We start from the raw sequence: 14,584 nt of genomic DNA, 5'->3' as shown, positions 1-14,584 counted from the left end.
TCTAAACTCAAGAACAAAGAACAGTACAGCACAGGAACAGGCCCTTCGGCCCTCCAAGCCTGCGCCGCTCATGTGCCCACTAGACCATTCTTTTATATCCCTCTATTCCCAGTCTGTTCATGTGGCTATCTAGATAAGTCTTAAACAATCCCAGCGTGTCTGCCTCATTCACCTTGCTTAGGAGCGCATTCCAGGCCCCCACCACCCTCTGTGTAAAATACATCCCCCTGACATCTGTGTTGAACCTTGCCCCCCTCACCTTGAACCTGTGACCCCTTGTGTTCGTCACCTCCGACCTGGGAAAAAGCTTCCCACTGTTCACCCTATCTATGCCCTTCATAATTTTATACACCTCTATTAGGTCGCCCCTCATCCTCCGTCTTTCCAGGGAGAACAACCCCAGTTTACCCAATCTCTCCTCATAGCTAAGACCCTCCATACCAGGCAACATCCTGGTAAACCTTCTCTGTACTCTCTCCAAAGCCTCCACGTCCTTCTGGTAGTGTGGTGACCAGAACTGGACGCAGTATTCCAAATGTGGCCTAACCATCGTTCTATACAGCAACTCCAGTGAATATAATCCTAACTGACTTAGTCTCTCCTCATATGACAGACCTGCCATCCCAGGAATCAGCCTGGTAAACCTTGCTGTACTCCCTCTATAGCTTTCCTTGGTTAGGTTGATTGGCCATGCTAATTTGCCACGTAGTGTCAGGGGGGCTAGCTGAGGTAAATACGTGGGGATAGGGCCTGGGTGGGATTGTGGTCGGTGCGGAATCAATAGGCCGAATGGCCTCTTCTGCACTGTAGGATTCTATGATTCTATTCTATGATTCCCAAAACTGCACACACTACTCCAGATGTGGCCTCACCAACACCCTATACAATTGCAGTAAAACCACCCTATCCCTATACTCAAATCCTCTCACTATGAAGGTTAACATACCATCTACCTTCTTTGTTGCCTGCTGTACCTGCGCACTTACTTTCAGTGACTGATGCACGAGGACACCAAGGTGTCGCTGAGTATCCACCTCTCAATTTACACCCATTCAAGTAATCTGTCTTCCTATTATTGCTACCAAAGTGGATAATCTCACATTTATCCACATTATACTGCAGATGCCCACACACTCAGCCTGTCCAAATTACATTGAAGCATCTCCTCACAGCTCCTACCCAACTTTGTATTATCTGCAAATTTGGAGATAATACGTTTGGTTCCCTCTTCCAAATCATTAATATATAATGGATGGGATTTTGCTGCTTCACTTGAGTGAGACTGGAAAATCCCGTCCGAGGACAACGGACATTTCCATTGTCCGCCCCTCGCCCGCTCCCATTCCGTGGCAGGTGGAGCGGTAGAATTCCAGTGAATGTGAACAGCTGGGTTGTGAAACTTTGGAACGCACTTCTCTGGAGAGTGGTGGAGGTAGGGTCAGGAATATTTTTAAGGTGGAGGTAGATAGATTCTTGACTAACAAGGAGGTCAAAGGTTATTGGGTGTAAGTGAAATGTGGAGTTGAGGCCCCAATCAGATTAACCATGAGTTTATTGAATGACAGAGCAGACTCGAGGGGCTGAATGGCCTAATTCTCCTACTCGTTTGATCACGTGTTCTCACATTGAGCCATTGGTCGAGTTTCAGCAACATTTTCTGTTTGTTGTCTATTTACAGTTAGAAATCTCTACAGAGATGTCTTATTGCACAGTTTAACTTGCGCCTTAATGCTGCATCATGTTATCTCTGGTGGCTAGGCGAAGATTGAAGATATGACCTCAAAGGAGACATAACTTTTGACTTAAAAAAAAAACAATTTTAGTAAACTAAAACCACTGGAAAATGCACCAAATAATGTCAAAAAAAACAAAAATGCTATCTCAGACTCCTCTCTCTCCCTCTCCCCATCGCAACGAATAAATCTTGCATCTTTGAAAATTTCTACATTTGCCACTTTGTGGTTCTAGTTACGCTAACTGAGACTTTAAATATATCTGCAGCATCGGTGACAAGAAATCCCTGTCTGCCTGCACTTTGTATCAAAAGATAAATATAACACTGAGATAAAAGCAGAACATTCTGGAAGCTCTCAATGGGCCAGGCAGTAGCTGTGGAGAGAAATTCGGATAAAGTTGATCAGTTCTGATGAAAAGGTCACCACCAGAAACATTAACATTGGTTTCCTTTCCACATTTGCGCCGAGACTTGTATTACCAGCTTTTCCTGTTTTTACTTTTGATTTCCAACATCCACTGTATTTTGGTTAAAGTTAATCGGAACTGCAAGAACTGTTAGAAATAAGACCAATAAGACATAGGAGCAGAAGTAGGCCATTCGGTCCATTGAGTCTGCTCTGCCATTCAATGAGAGCGTGACTGATCTGACATGATCCTCAATTCCACTTTGCCATCTTATCCCCCTAACCCTTGATTCCCTTACTGATGAAATGAATAGGATTTTGCTTAATTGCAGGGGCGGGTAAAAGGTAGAGACAAACAGGAATTGATGTGGTAGAGGGCAGGGCTGAATTAACGTTTTTTTTAAAGTTTATTTATGAGTCACAAGTAAGTGTTACATTAACACTGCAATGAAGTTACTGTGAAATTTCCCTAGTCGCCACACTCCGGCGCCTGTTCGGGTCAATGTACCTTTCAGACTGTGGGAGGAAACCGGAGCACCCGGAGGAAACCCACGCAGGCATGGGGAGAACATGCAAACTCCACACAGACAGTGGCCCAAGCCGGGAATTGAACCCGGGTCCTAGTGCTGTGAGGCAGCAGTGCTAACCACTGCCGCCACAATGATGGTTCAAGGCAAAGAGAGGTGGCAATAGAACAACTAAATCAACAAAAACAGAAATCTTTGTCTCTTTACTGGACACAGGTGAGGTCCCAGAGGATTGGAGGATAGCAAATGTGGTCCCATTATTTAAGAAGGCTAGCAAGGATAACCCGGTTAATTATAGGCCGGTGAGCTTGACGTCCGTTGTAGGGAAGTTGTTGGAGAGGATTCTTAGAGATAGGATATATGCGCATTTAGAACTGAATAATCTCATTAGCGATAGACAGCATGGTTTTGTACGAGGGAGGTCATGCCTCACAAATTTGGTTGAGTTTTGTGAGGAGGTGACAAAAACGATTGACGAGGGAAGGGCCGTGGATGTCGTCTATTTGGATTTTAGTGAAGCATTTGACAAGGTCCCTCATGGCAGGCTGGTGCAAAAGGTTAAATCTCACGGGATAAAAGGTGAGCTAGCTAGATGGGTGGAGAACTGGCTTGGCCATAGAAGACAGAGGGTAGCAGTGGAGGGGTCTTTTTCCGTTTGGAGGTCTGTGACTAGTGGTGTTCCGCAGGGCTCTGTACTGGGACCTCTGCTGTTTGTGATATATATAAATGATTTGGAGGTGTGATCAGTAAGTTTGCGGACGACACGAAGATTGCTGGAGCTGCGGATAGTGATGAACATTGTCACAGAATACAGCAGGATATAGATAGGCTGAAACATTGGGTGGAGAAATGGCAGATGGAATTTAATCCAGATAAATGCGAAGTGATGCATTTCGGTAGATCTAATGTAAGGGGGAGCTATACAATAAATGGCAGAACCATCAGGAGTATAGACACACAGAGGGACCTGGGTGTGCAAGTCCACAGATCCTTAAAGGTGGCAGCACAGGTGGAGAGGGTGGTGAAGAAGGCATATGGCATGCTTGCCTTTATTGGACGGGGCATAGAATATAAAAGTTGCATATGATGTTGTGGCTGTATAGAACGTTGGTTAGGCCACATTTGGAATACTGCGTCCAGTTCTGGTCGCCACACTACCAGAAGGACGTGGAGGCTTTGGAGAGAGTACAGAGAAGGTTTACCAGGATGTTGCCTGGTATGGAGGGTCTTAGCTATGAGGAGAGATTGGGTAAACTGGGGATGTTCTCCCAGGAAAGACTGAGGATGAGGGGCGACCTAATAGAGGTGTATAAAATTATGAAGGGCATAGATAGGGTGAACATTGGGAAGCTTTTTCCCAGGTCGGAGGTGACGAACACAAGGGGTCACAGGTTCAAGGCGAGGGGGGCAAGGTTCAACACAGATGTCAGGGGGACGTATTTTACACAGAGGGTGGTGGGGGCCTGGAATGCACTGCCAAGCAAGGTGATTGAGGCGGACACGCTGGGATCGTTTAAGACTTATCTAAATAGCCACATGAACAGACTGGGAATAGAGGGATACAAACGAATGGTCTAGTTGGGCACATGAGCGGCGCAGGCTTGGATGGCCAAAGGGCCTGTTCCTGTGCTCTATTGTTCTTTGTTCTTTGGGTCTGGAGGACAGTGCAATAGCATTTTACAATCTTCTACTCAATATCTGAGTCTTAACAATTTCAAATGATTGTTGCTGCTGTGTTTTCAGATAGTAGATGGAGGTAATGATTTAGCTGTTGACAACACCTACCTTCTCATCCTTTGTTTCTTGTCCCATCACATTGTCCTTTTTCCTTACACAATCATCCCTTTCGTCCCTAACCTTTTCAGCCTTCTATCCTGTCCCTTCTCTCCCTCCTCGCCTCTTCCTCCTGCTCGGTTCTCTCCTCCCCCTCCCTTCTCTGCTCTCTCTTTCCCTCTTCTCCATTTCCCTCCTGAATGCCTGTCTTTCCAGCTCCCTCTCTTCTTGCTCCTCCTTGGCCCATCTTTTTCCTACTCCTCGCTGTCTTTCTCTCCGGTTCTTCTAAAAGCTAAAACACTCAGTTGCAGAAAGTATGGAATTCTTCACCCACTGTTATCTTTTGGAATATAAAGCAATATATTTGCAATTAAAGCAAGTGATATCATAAGGTCACTGAACAGGAATTTGCAGCATTCCTTCGTAACTGTCCTGGAATGCTTTAAATGGGATGAGAGGATCTGTATTGTTGCAGCCAAACTGCACACACTCACTCTTGCATATCTTCCCACCCATACTGTTTGTTTTTACCCTTTGGGGGGATAATGGGGGAAGTGTTGGAAGGATTTCCAAGCTGATTATCAGCGCGTTGAACCACGTTAAACGCTCCTTCCGTGGCCAACAAGTCCTGGTGTTGGACTCGAACGCAGAGCTTCTGGTCCAGCGATAGGAGCGCTGCCACTGCACCACAAGACTTCTTAATTATATCATGAGTACAACTGGATTAAAATAAGGCTTGCTATATAATTGGGAATGCAAATAAAGTTTTAAAGTTTATTTATTAGTGTCACAAGCAGGCTTACATTAACACTACAAAGAAGTTACTGGGGCAATATGCAATCTGAGTTTAAAAAAAGGATTGTGTTCATGGGAGTTGACAGCTCATTCGTTTTGGTGAAGAACGCTTAAGGTGGATGGATTCACTGATCTGAAACTCTTAGTCCATGTGACATGGGCAGTCGATGTTGAGGAGAAGCACTTGTTAAACTTTGTGATATCGGTATTGTGCCAAACAATGGTGCAGTAACTGGAATTTCTGAGTGCTGTCGGGTCACTTTGGGTACAGCTAGCCAAGCCCCGGTAGAGCTGATGTTGCCTCGTTTGGCCCACCCTCAGTGTTAGCTAATTTCTTCATTTTTAATTAGCCTTGTAATGCCTGACAGAATCGCAGCATTGAACCTTGCATTCAGTTTCACACCAAACATTTCAGATTAACTGTTTTAGAACATAGAAAAAATACAGCACAAACAGGCCCTTCGGCCCACAAGTTGCGCCGGTCATGTCCCTACCTACCTAGGCTTACCTATAACCCTCAATCCTATTAAGTCCCATGTACTCATCCAGAAGTCTCTTAAAAGACCCTATCGAGTTTGCCTCCACCACCACTGAGGCAGCCCATTCCACGCACCCACCACCCTCTGAGTGAAAAACTTATCCCTGACTTCTCCCCTGTACCTACTCCCCAGCACCTTAAACCTGTGTCCTCTCGTAGCAACCATTTCAGCCCTGGGAAAAAGCCTCCGAGAATCCACCCAATCTATACCTCTCAACATCTTGCACACCTCTATCAGGTCACCTCTCATCCTTCGTCTCTCAGCCTATCCTCAAAAGGTATGCCAGCCAATCCAGGCAACATCCTTGTAAATCTTCTCTGCACCCTTTCAATCATTTCCACATCCCTCCTGTAATGAGGCGACCAGAACTGAGCACAGTACTCCAAGTAGGGTCTGACGAGGGTCTTATAAAGCTGCATCATTATCTCCCGACTCCTAAACTCAATCCCTCGATTGATGAAGGCCAGCACACCATACGCCTTCTTAACCAACTCCTCTACCTGCGAGGCCGATTTAAGAGTCCTATGGACCCGGACCCCAAGGTCCTTCTGATCCTCTACACTGCTAAGAGTCTTACCCTTGATATTATCCTCCTTCATCCCATTTGATCTGCCAAAATGGACCATTACACATTTATCCGGGTTGAAGTCCATCTGCCACTTCTCCGCCCAGTCTTTCATCCTATCTATGTCATGCTGCAGCTTCTGACATCCCTCCAACCTATCCACAACACCACCAACTTTCGTGTCGTCGGCAAACTTACCAACCCATCCCTCCACTTCCTCATCCAGGTCATTTATGAAAATGACAAACAGCAAGGGTCCCAGAACAGATCCCTGGGGCACTCCACTGGTGACCGACCTCCATTCAGAAAAAGACCCATCTACAACTACTCTCTGCCTTCTGCAGGCAAGCCAGTTCTAAATCCACAAGGCAACAGCCCCTTGGATCCCATGCCCTCTCACTTTCTCGAGAAGTCTTGCATGAGGGACCTTATCGAATGCCTTGCTGAAGTCCATGTAAACCACATCTACCGCTTTTCCTTCGTCAATGTGTTTAGTCACATTTTCAAAGAACTCCACCAGGCTCGTACGGCACGATTTGCCTTTGACAAAGCTGTGCTGACTACTTTTGAGCATACTAAACTTTTCTAAATGTTCATAAGTCCTGTTCCTCTGCGATGTTTTCCACAAACAGCGGTAGTGGGGGAAAATTCTCGAATCCATTATTAAGGACTTTATAGCGGAGCATTTAGAAAGCAGTGGCAGGATCAGACAGAGTCAGCACGGATTTATGAAGGGGAAATCTGTTAGGATTCTTTGAAGATGTAACTGGTAGAGTAGACAAGGAGGAACCAATAGATGTAGTATATTTGGACTTTCAGAAAGTGTTTTACAAAGTCCCGCATAAGAGATTATTGTGCAAGATTAAAGCGTATGGGATTGGAGGAAGTATATTGAGATAAATAGAAAACAAAGAGTAGGAATAAATGGGTCCTTTTCAAATTGGCAGGTGGTAACTAGTGGGGTGCCACAGGGATCGGTGCTGGGACCCCAGCTATTCACAATATATGTTAATGATTTGGATGAGGGAACAAAATGTAACAAAGTTTGCAGATGATACCAAGTTGGGTGGGAGGGTGAACTGTGATGAGGATGCAGAGATCCTTCAGAATGATCTGGACAGGTTGGGTGAGGGGGCAAATCAATGGCAGATGCAGTATAATTTGGATAAATGTGAGGTTATTCACTTTGGGAGCAAAAACAAGAAGGCAGATTACTACCTGAATGGCTGTAAATGGGGAGAGGGGAGTGTGCAGCGGGACCTGGGTGTCTTTGTGCACCAGTCGCTGAAGGTAAGCATGCAGGTGGTAAAGAAGGCAAATGATATGTCGGCCTTCATTGTGAGAGGTTTCGACTACAGGAGCAGGGATGTGTTGCAACTATACAGGGCCTTGGTGAGGCCACACCTAGAGTATTGTGTGCAGTTTTGGCCTCCTTTTCTGGGGAAGGATGTTTTTGCTCTCGAGGGAGTGAGCGAAGGTTTACCAGGCTGATTCCGGGGATGGCGGGACTGATGTATGAGGAGAGATTGACTAGGTTAGGATTGATTTCGCTGGAGTTCAGACGAATGAGGGGGGGATCTCATAGAAACTTATAAAATTCTAACAGGACTGGACAGGGTAGATGCAGGGAGGATGTTCCTGATGGTGGGATGTCCAGAACCAGGGGTCACAGTCTGAGGATTCGGGGTAGACCATTTAGGATGGAAGCGAGGAGAAATGTCTTCACAGGAAGTAGTTGATCCCAAAACATTGAATTTATTTAAGAGGCGGCTGGATACAGCACTTGGGGTGAATGGGATCAGAGGTTATGGGGAGAAAGCAGGATTAGGCTATTGAATTGGACGATCAACCGTGATCGTGATGAATGGCAGAGCAGGCTCGAAGAGCCAAATGGCCTCCTCCTGCTCCTATCTTTTATGTTTCTATGTAAAAGATCAAGTTAAAAGCTCTCATTAATTGAAAGTCAACACCTTGTTAGTGGTACTCAACCAGCAAGCTTGTCCTGCTGTTGCTTCGCTTGCCCTGTCCCCATTTCAACAAACAATGCACCCATTCCGGAGTGTGCCAGGTAACACAAACTTTGTTGTATATATTTGGATAGCAGTGTTACTGGGAAACGCTGTCCTTTGACAGCATCTTCCAAATCCGTGACCTTTATCACCTTGAAGGACAAGGGCAGCAGATACATGGGAAGACCAAAATCCTGGAACACTCTTATCTAACAATATTGTGGGTGTTCCTGTAATCCATGGACTGCAGCGGTTCACACCATCTTCTCAAGGACAATTAGAGATGGCCAATAAATGCTGGCCGGGCCAGCGACACCCGCATCCTGTGAAAGAATAAAAAAAACCACCGTGGATTATTCCAGACATGGCGGCCTTGGCCGTGAATGGCCAGCATGTCAATACGGCCTCTTTAAGTGTTTGTTTTATGTATTAAACACGCACACAGCAAAGCCTATGGGGTTATTGGTGTCTTTCAGGAGAGACTCTACTGCCAACAGCTGAAATGATCTGTTGGGAAAATCCCTTTGAAATGCAGCCATGAAAAGAAGCGATTTCAGATGCAGTTTTTGAGAATGCACGCAAACTGCTCACAGATGTGAGGTTGCGGGAAAGGACCTTATTACAAGACTTTGAACCTTTCAAACTTTATACATCTTACTTGAGAAAGGACCCTTTACCTTTGGCTCCTGGTCAAACAACACTTTGATTTTAAAATTCTCACCTTTGGTTTCAGATCCCTCCATGGCTTTGTCCCTCTCCATCTCTGTTATCTCCTCCAACCCCGCTACCCTACAACAAATCTGCAATAATCAATTCTGGCCTTTTGTACATTCCCCATTTTAATTGCTCTTCCCTTGGTGGCCCTGCTATGAGCTGTGTAGGCCCTCAGCCTGAGCTTCTGACCCTTGAACTTTCTCTCTTTAAGATGCTCTGGCTATAAAGGAGTATATAGACAGGTTGAGCAATATCAAGACAGATGAAATAAAATGTATGAAATTATCCACTTTGGCAGGAAAACTAGATGAAATAAAATGTATGAAATTATCCACTTTGGCAGGAAAACCAGAATAATATTTTAAATGTTGAGAGACTGGGAAATGTTGGTATTCAGAGGGACCTGGGTATACTTTTATGCAAATCGCACAAGATTAGCGTGTAGATACAGCATTAAAAATCTGTTCCAGTCTCCATTACTGCTGTTGTCCCAGCCTGATGTCTGAATAACTTTTAATAATGAGGAAAGTAAATGTTATGTTAATCTTTAATAGTAGTGATAGGAACGTCAAGATAAAGAAGAATTTTTAGTGCATTTAATAAGTATCTTGGTGAGTCCACACCTGGGGTTCTGTGTACAATTTTGGTCTCCATGTCTAAGGAAGCCATGATGTTGGGATGCCGGCATTGGACTGGGATGGGCACAGTAAGAAGTCTCACAACACCAGGTTAAAGACCAACAGGTTTGGAAAGCTCATGATTCCAAATAAACTTGTTGGACTTTAACCTGGTGTTGTGTAGACTTCTTATGGTGTCTCAGGAAGGATATATGTGCAAACTTACTGTTGGAATTCCAAGTTATATTGTTGGATGCCAGTGAGTTTGAACCAAGCAGATTGGATCTCTGGTGTAACTCCTCGTGATGTGTTTGCAGGATGTGCATTGTTTAGCCAGTGTTGCTTTGATCTTTACTGGCCTTACACACAGCTGTCTAAGGTGCGGAGTGACAGAATAACTTTACATAAATTGCTGACTATCACAAATTGGAGAAAAGGTTCCCAAGTCTGTAACTTTGGAATGATTTTTTTTAGTTTTGAATTTGGGAGTTATTCAGAAATTGAGCTGGGACAACAGCAGTAACGGAGATCGGAACAAATTCCTAATGCTGTATTTGTGTCAAGCGTTTCTGATCAGGAGCAGCACACCCTGTTTGAGTTATGCTCTTTTTAAATCTTAGCTGGGTGCTCTGTAGTCCACTATAGTGACCATTGCACTTGGCTGGAATTTTACTGTTCTACCCACCGTGGGAATGAGCGGGTGAGGGGCAGACAATGGAAAGATCCGTTGAGCTTGGACAGGATTTTACGGTTTCAGCCCGAGTGAGGCCATAGAATCCCGTCCCCTGTGTCAGCTGCCCGCACTGTGCCAGAACTGGCAGGTTCTGCCCACTGGGCTTTTTATTTCTCATGGGAAAGAAAGGAAAGCTTCATCCCATTGGTCTAGATTGGATTGAAACCCTCCACATGACAACACACTCTATTTAAAACCATGGTAATATCCAACCCTCCAATATTGGAGGAGTGAGGATGAGGAGGAGTAAGCCACCCCAAAATTGAGCATTCCCAGTAAGTAGCTGAGCCATACAGACCGGGAAGGTTTGGCTCCTGGTTTGTGCTGAGTTGGATGATCTGGTGAAGGTAGTAGGGCATTTGAATTGGCTGTCGCTTTCCTCAGCCAAGGTGGGCAAAATCAGTCAATGATTCCTGGCCATTGTATAACAACTCATGCAGTGTATGGGGAGGTAAACATCGCAGAGACTGATCAGACTTGGCCATTGATACCTCTAGGCAGAGAATTGTTTTGAGAACTAAAAGTAAATGTTGCATAAAGTGTAGCTGAGAGCAGCAGAGCTCGAGACCATGGGAGCTTGATACCCTTGGCTTTAGGTGTGATCTGCACCTGGTAAAGTTAACCCTGTGTACTGCTCATTCAACTAGACTGATGAATGATGTGATAGGTGTACTATGATGTGATAGGGTGTAGTACTATATGGCTTTAGGAATGAGAAAGGAGTGTTTATTTGTTTTGTGTGACTTCTAGTATCATAGAATCATAGAAACCTTACAGTGCAGAAAGAAGTCATTTGGACCATTGAGTCTGCACCGACCACAATCCCACCCAGGCCCTACCCCCATATCCCTACATATTTACCCGCTAATCCCTCTAACCTACGCATTTCAGGACATTAAGGGGCAATTTTAGCATGGCCAATCAACCTAACCCGCACATCTTTGGACTGTGGGAGGAAACCGGAGCACCCGGAGGAAACCCACGCAGACACGTGGAGAATGTCCAAACTCCACACAGACCGTGACCCAAGCCGGGAATCGAACCCAGTCCCCTGGAGCTGTGAAGCAGCAGTGCTAACCACTGTGCTACCGTGCCGCCTGTAGAACCCGTAGTAAATGATAGAGAGTGTATATGATGTGCTGCAGCCCACAAGCCTATGGAAGTTGTTATAAAGGCTGCAATCTACGCAATGTAGTGTAGAGAATGTGTTTGTACGAGGTGTTCTGTCCAGGTTGTTGTGTCTCAGTTTGGATCATGTATTGATGCCGCCTTTTGATTCTATCTTCTCTTCCTCGTTTTGTTTTGCAGACTACCAACTCCGAACACAATGAGGGGACACTGTGCCTGAAGAGTCATTGGGAGGGGAGGATCCAGTTCAGTGGATTGTGTAAAAGTGTTGGGTGTATTCATCATGTTTCAGGTCTCTGTCATAGCACCGTCTTTCACGAAGAAGATTAAACATTTCAACTGTGCTCATCCAAGTTGCTGAAAGAAAAACAGGCAGTATTTTTTCTTTTCCCCACACGTCCATGTCATCGCCAAATGTTCCTCTTGCTTTTTGGTCCCTTTGGACAGTTAGATTCTTTCTTTGTTAACTTTTTTCTCTGTCAGCACTCGGGCGAGTTAAACTGCCGGACTGAACTTGGACTTGGAGTGCTGCCAATGGGTTCTAACATTGTTGCTGTTGCTTAGCAGTTGTATTCTGATATGAGTGAGAATTTTGTTGGCTGACAGTTGTACGATATGTGTTTTGTCTTGTCTCAGTCCCCAAGCACTGAATTAATGCATAAATAACCAATGGTCATAATGCACTCCAAGGAGACCTCAAATCCCCATTAATTAAGGAAAAGCATCTACAACACCACAGAGAATACATTACCCTCCTCAAGTATAAATATGCATTCCAAGATTTGTCCAACTATTTGTTTTCCTTTTTAACACAAATATAACTTGATATTCAGAATGAAATCAGGTAGCCAATGTCGCTGTAAGAAGGTGTTTGCTCCAACCCGGGTGGTTTAAGAACCATTGTAGCCTCCCCAGACCTTTCCATGTGTCATAGCCCATTCTGACCGGAAAATGGACTCCCTTTGAAATCTAACATCTATTTCCCACCGCATTCTACCAAATTAAATCACACCGGCACAGGTCAGAGTCTGCTCAAACTTTCAGCGAATTTGAACCGCTAGCGGACTCGGTCTCCACAGAAAGACTGGCACATTCCTCTTCCCAATTGCACCCCTTAATCTCTCTCCCTCTCTCTGCCACCCCTCTCTCCCTCTGCCCGTCTCTCTCGCCCCCCTCCCGTCTCTCTCGCACCCCCCCTGTCTCTCTCGCCACCACCACCCCCCCGCCGTCTCTCTCGCACCCCCCCCCCCCCCCCCCCCCCCATCTCTCTCGCCACCCCCCTCCGGTCTCTCCCACCCCCACCCCCTTGCGGTCTCTCTCGCAACCCCCCCCCCCCCCCCCCGTCTCTCTCTCGCCACCCCCCCCCCCTCTCTCTTTTGCCCCCCCCCCCCCCCCCGGTCTCTTTCGCCCCCCCACTACCCGTCTCTCTCTCTCTACCCCCGTCTGTCTCTCTCTCCCCACCCCGTCTCTCTCTCTCTCCCCACCCCGTCTCTCTCTCTCTCCCCACCCCGTCTCTCTCTCTCCCCCCCGTCTCTCTCTCTTGCCCCCCCCGTCTCTCTCTCTTGCCCCCCCGTCTCTCACTCTCTTCCCCCCCCGTCTCTCTCTCTCTCCCCTCCCCCGCTCTCTCTTTTCCCCCCTGTCTCTCTCTCTCTCTCTCTTCACCCCCGTCTCTCTCTTCACCCCCGTCTCTCTCTTCACCCCCGTCTCTCTCTTCACCCCCGTCTCTCTCTTCACCCCCGTCTCTCTCTTCACCCCCGTCTCTCTCTTCACCCCCGTCTCTCTCTTCACCCCCGTCTCTCTCTTCACCCCCGTCTCTCTCTTCACCCCCGTCTCTCTCTTCACCCCCGTCTCTCTCTTCACCCCCGTCTCTCTCTTCACCCCCGTCTCTCTCTTCACCCCCGTCTCTCTCTTCACCCCCGTCTCTCTCTTCACCCCCGTCTCTCTCTTCACCCCCGTCTCTCTCTTCACCCCCGTCTCTCTCTTCACCCCCGTCTCTCTCTTCACCCCCGTCTCTCTCTTCACCCCCGTCTCTCTCTTCACCCCCGTCTCTCTCTTCACCCCCGTCTCTCTCTTCACCCCCGTCTCTCTCTTCACCCCCGTCTCTCTCTTCACCCCCGTCTCTCTCTTCACCCCCGTCTCTCTCTTCACCCCCGTCTCTCTCTTCACCCCCGTCTCTCTCTTCACCCCCGTCTCTCTCTTCACCCCCGTCTCTCTCTTCACCCCCGTCTCTCTCTTCACCCCCGTCTCTCTCTTCACCCCCGTCTCTCTCTTCACCCCCGTCTCTCTCTTCACCCCCGTCTCTCTCTTCACCCCCGTCTCTCTCTTCACCCCCGTCTCTCTCTTCACCCCCGCCTCTCTCTTCACCCCCGCCTCTCTCTTCACCCCCGCCTCTCTCTTCACCCCCGCCTCTCTCTTCACCCCCGCCTCTCTCTTCACCCCCGCCTCTCTCTTCACCCCCGCCTCTCTCTTCACCCCCGCCTCTCTCTTCACCCCCGCCTCTCTCTTCACCCCCGCCTCTCTCTTCACCCCCGCCTCTCTCTTCACCCCCGCCTCTCTCTTCACCCCCGCCTCTCTCTTCACCCCCGCCTCTCTCTTCACCCCCGCCTCTCTCTTCACCCCCGCCTCTCTCTTCACCCCCGCCTCTCTCTTCACCCCCGCCTCTCTCTTCACCCCCGCCTCTCTCTTCACCCCCGCCTCTCTCTTCACCCCCGCCTCTCTCTTCACCCCCGCCTCTCTCTTCACCCCCGCCTCTCTCTTCACCCCCGCCTCTCTCTTCACCCCCGCCTCTCTCTTCACCCCCGCCTCTCTCTTCACCCCCGCCTCTCTCTTCACCCCCGCCTCTCTCTTCACCCCCGCCTCTCTCTTCACCCCCGCCTCTCTCTTCACCCCCGCCTCTCTCTTCACCCCCGCCTCTCTCTTCACCCCCGCCTCTCTCTTCACCCCCGCCTCTCTCTTCACCCCCGCCTCTCTCTTCACCCCCGCCTCTCTCTTCACCCCCGCCTCTCTCTTCACCCCCGCCTCTCTCTTCACCCCCGCCTCTCTC

The 14,584-nt window shown here is 47.7% G+C and overlaps 1 protein-coding gene across 1 annotated transcript in view; it reads left to right on the top strand.

Moving 5' to 3' along the window:
* LOC144479424 (AP-1 complex subunit mu-1) overlaps positions 1-12,775 on the top strand; it is a 127,469-nt gene extending 114,694 nt beyond the window's left edge. Inside the window, exon 12 of the mRNA XM_078198072.1 lies at positions 11,722-12,775. Within this exon, the coding sequence (XP_078054198.1) occupies positions 11,722-11,744 (23 nt within the window). The 3' untranslated portion in view covers positions 11,745-12,775. The remainder of the gene's footprint in view (positions 1-11,721) is intronic.
* Positions 12,776-14,584: the final 1,809 nt, after the last annotated feature.

Source organism: Mustelus asterias, chromosome 26 (genome assembly GCF_964213995.1).
Source record: "Mustelus asterias chromosome 26, sMusAst1.hap1.1, whole genome shotgun sequence".
Taxonomy (NCBI): Eukaryota; Metazoa; Chordata; class Chondrichthyes; order Carcharhiniformes; family Triakidae; genus Mustelus; species Mustelus asterias.
The sequence above is the reverse complement of the archived record's forward strand: the minus strand, read 5'-3'. Positions and strand labels throughout refer to the sequence as shown.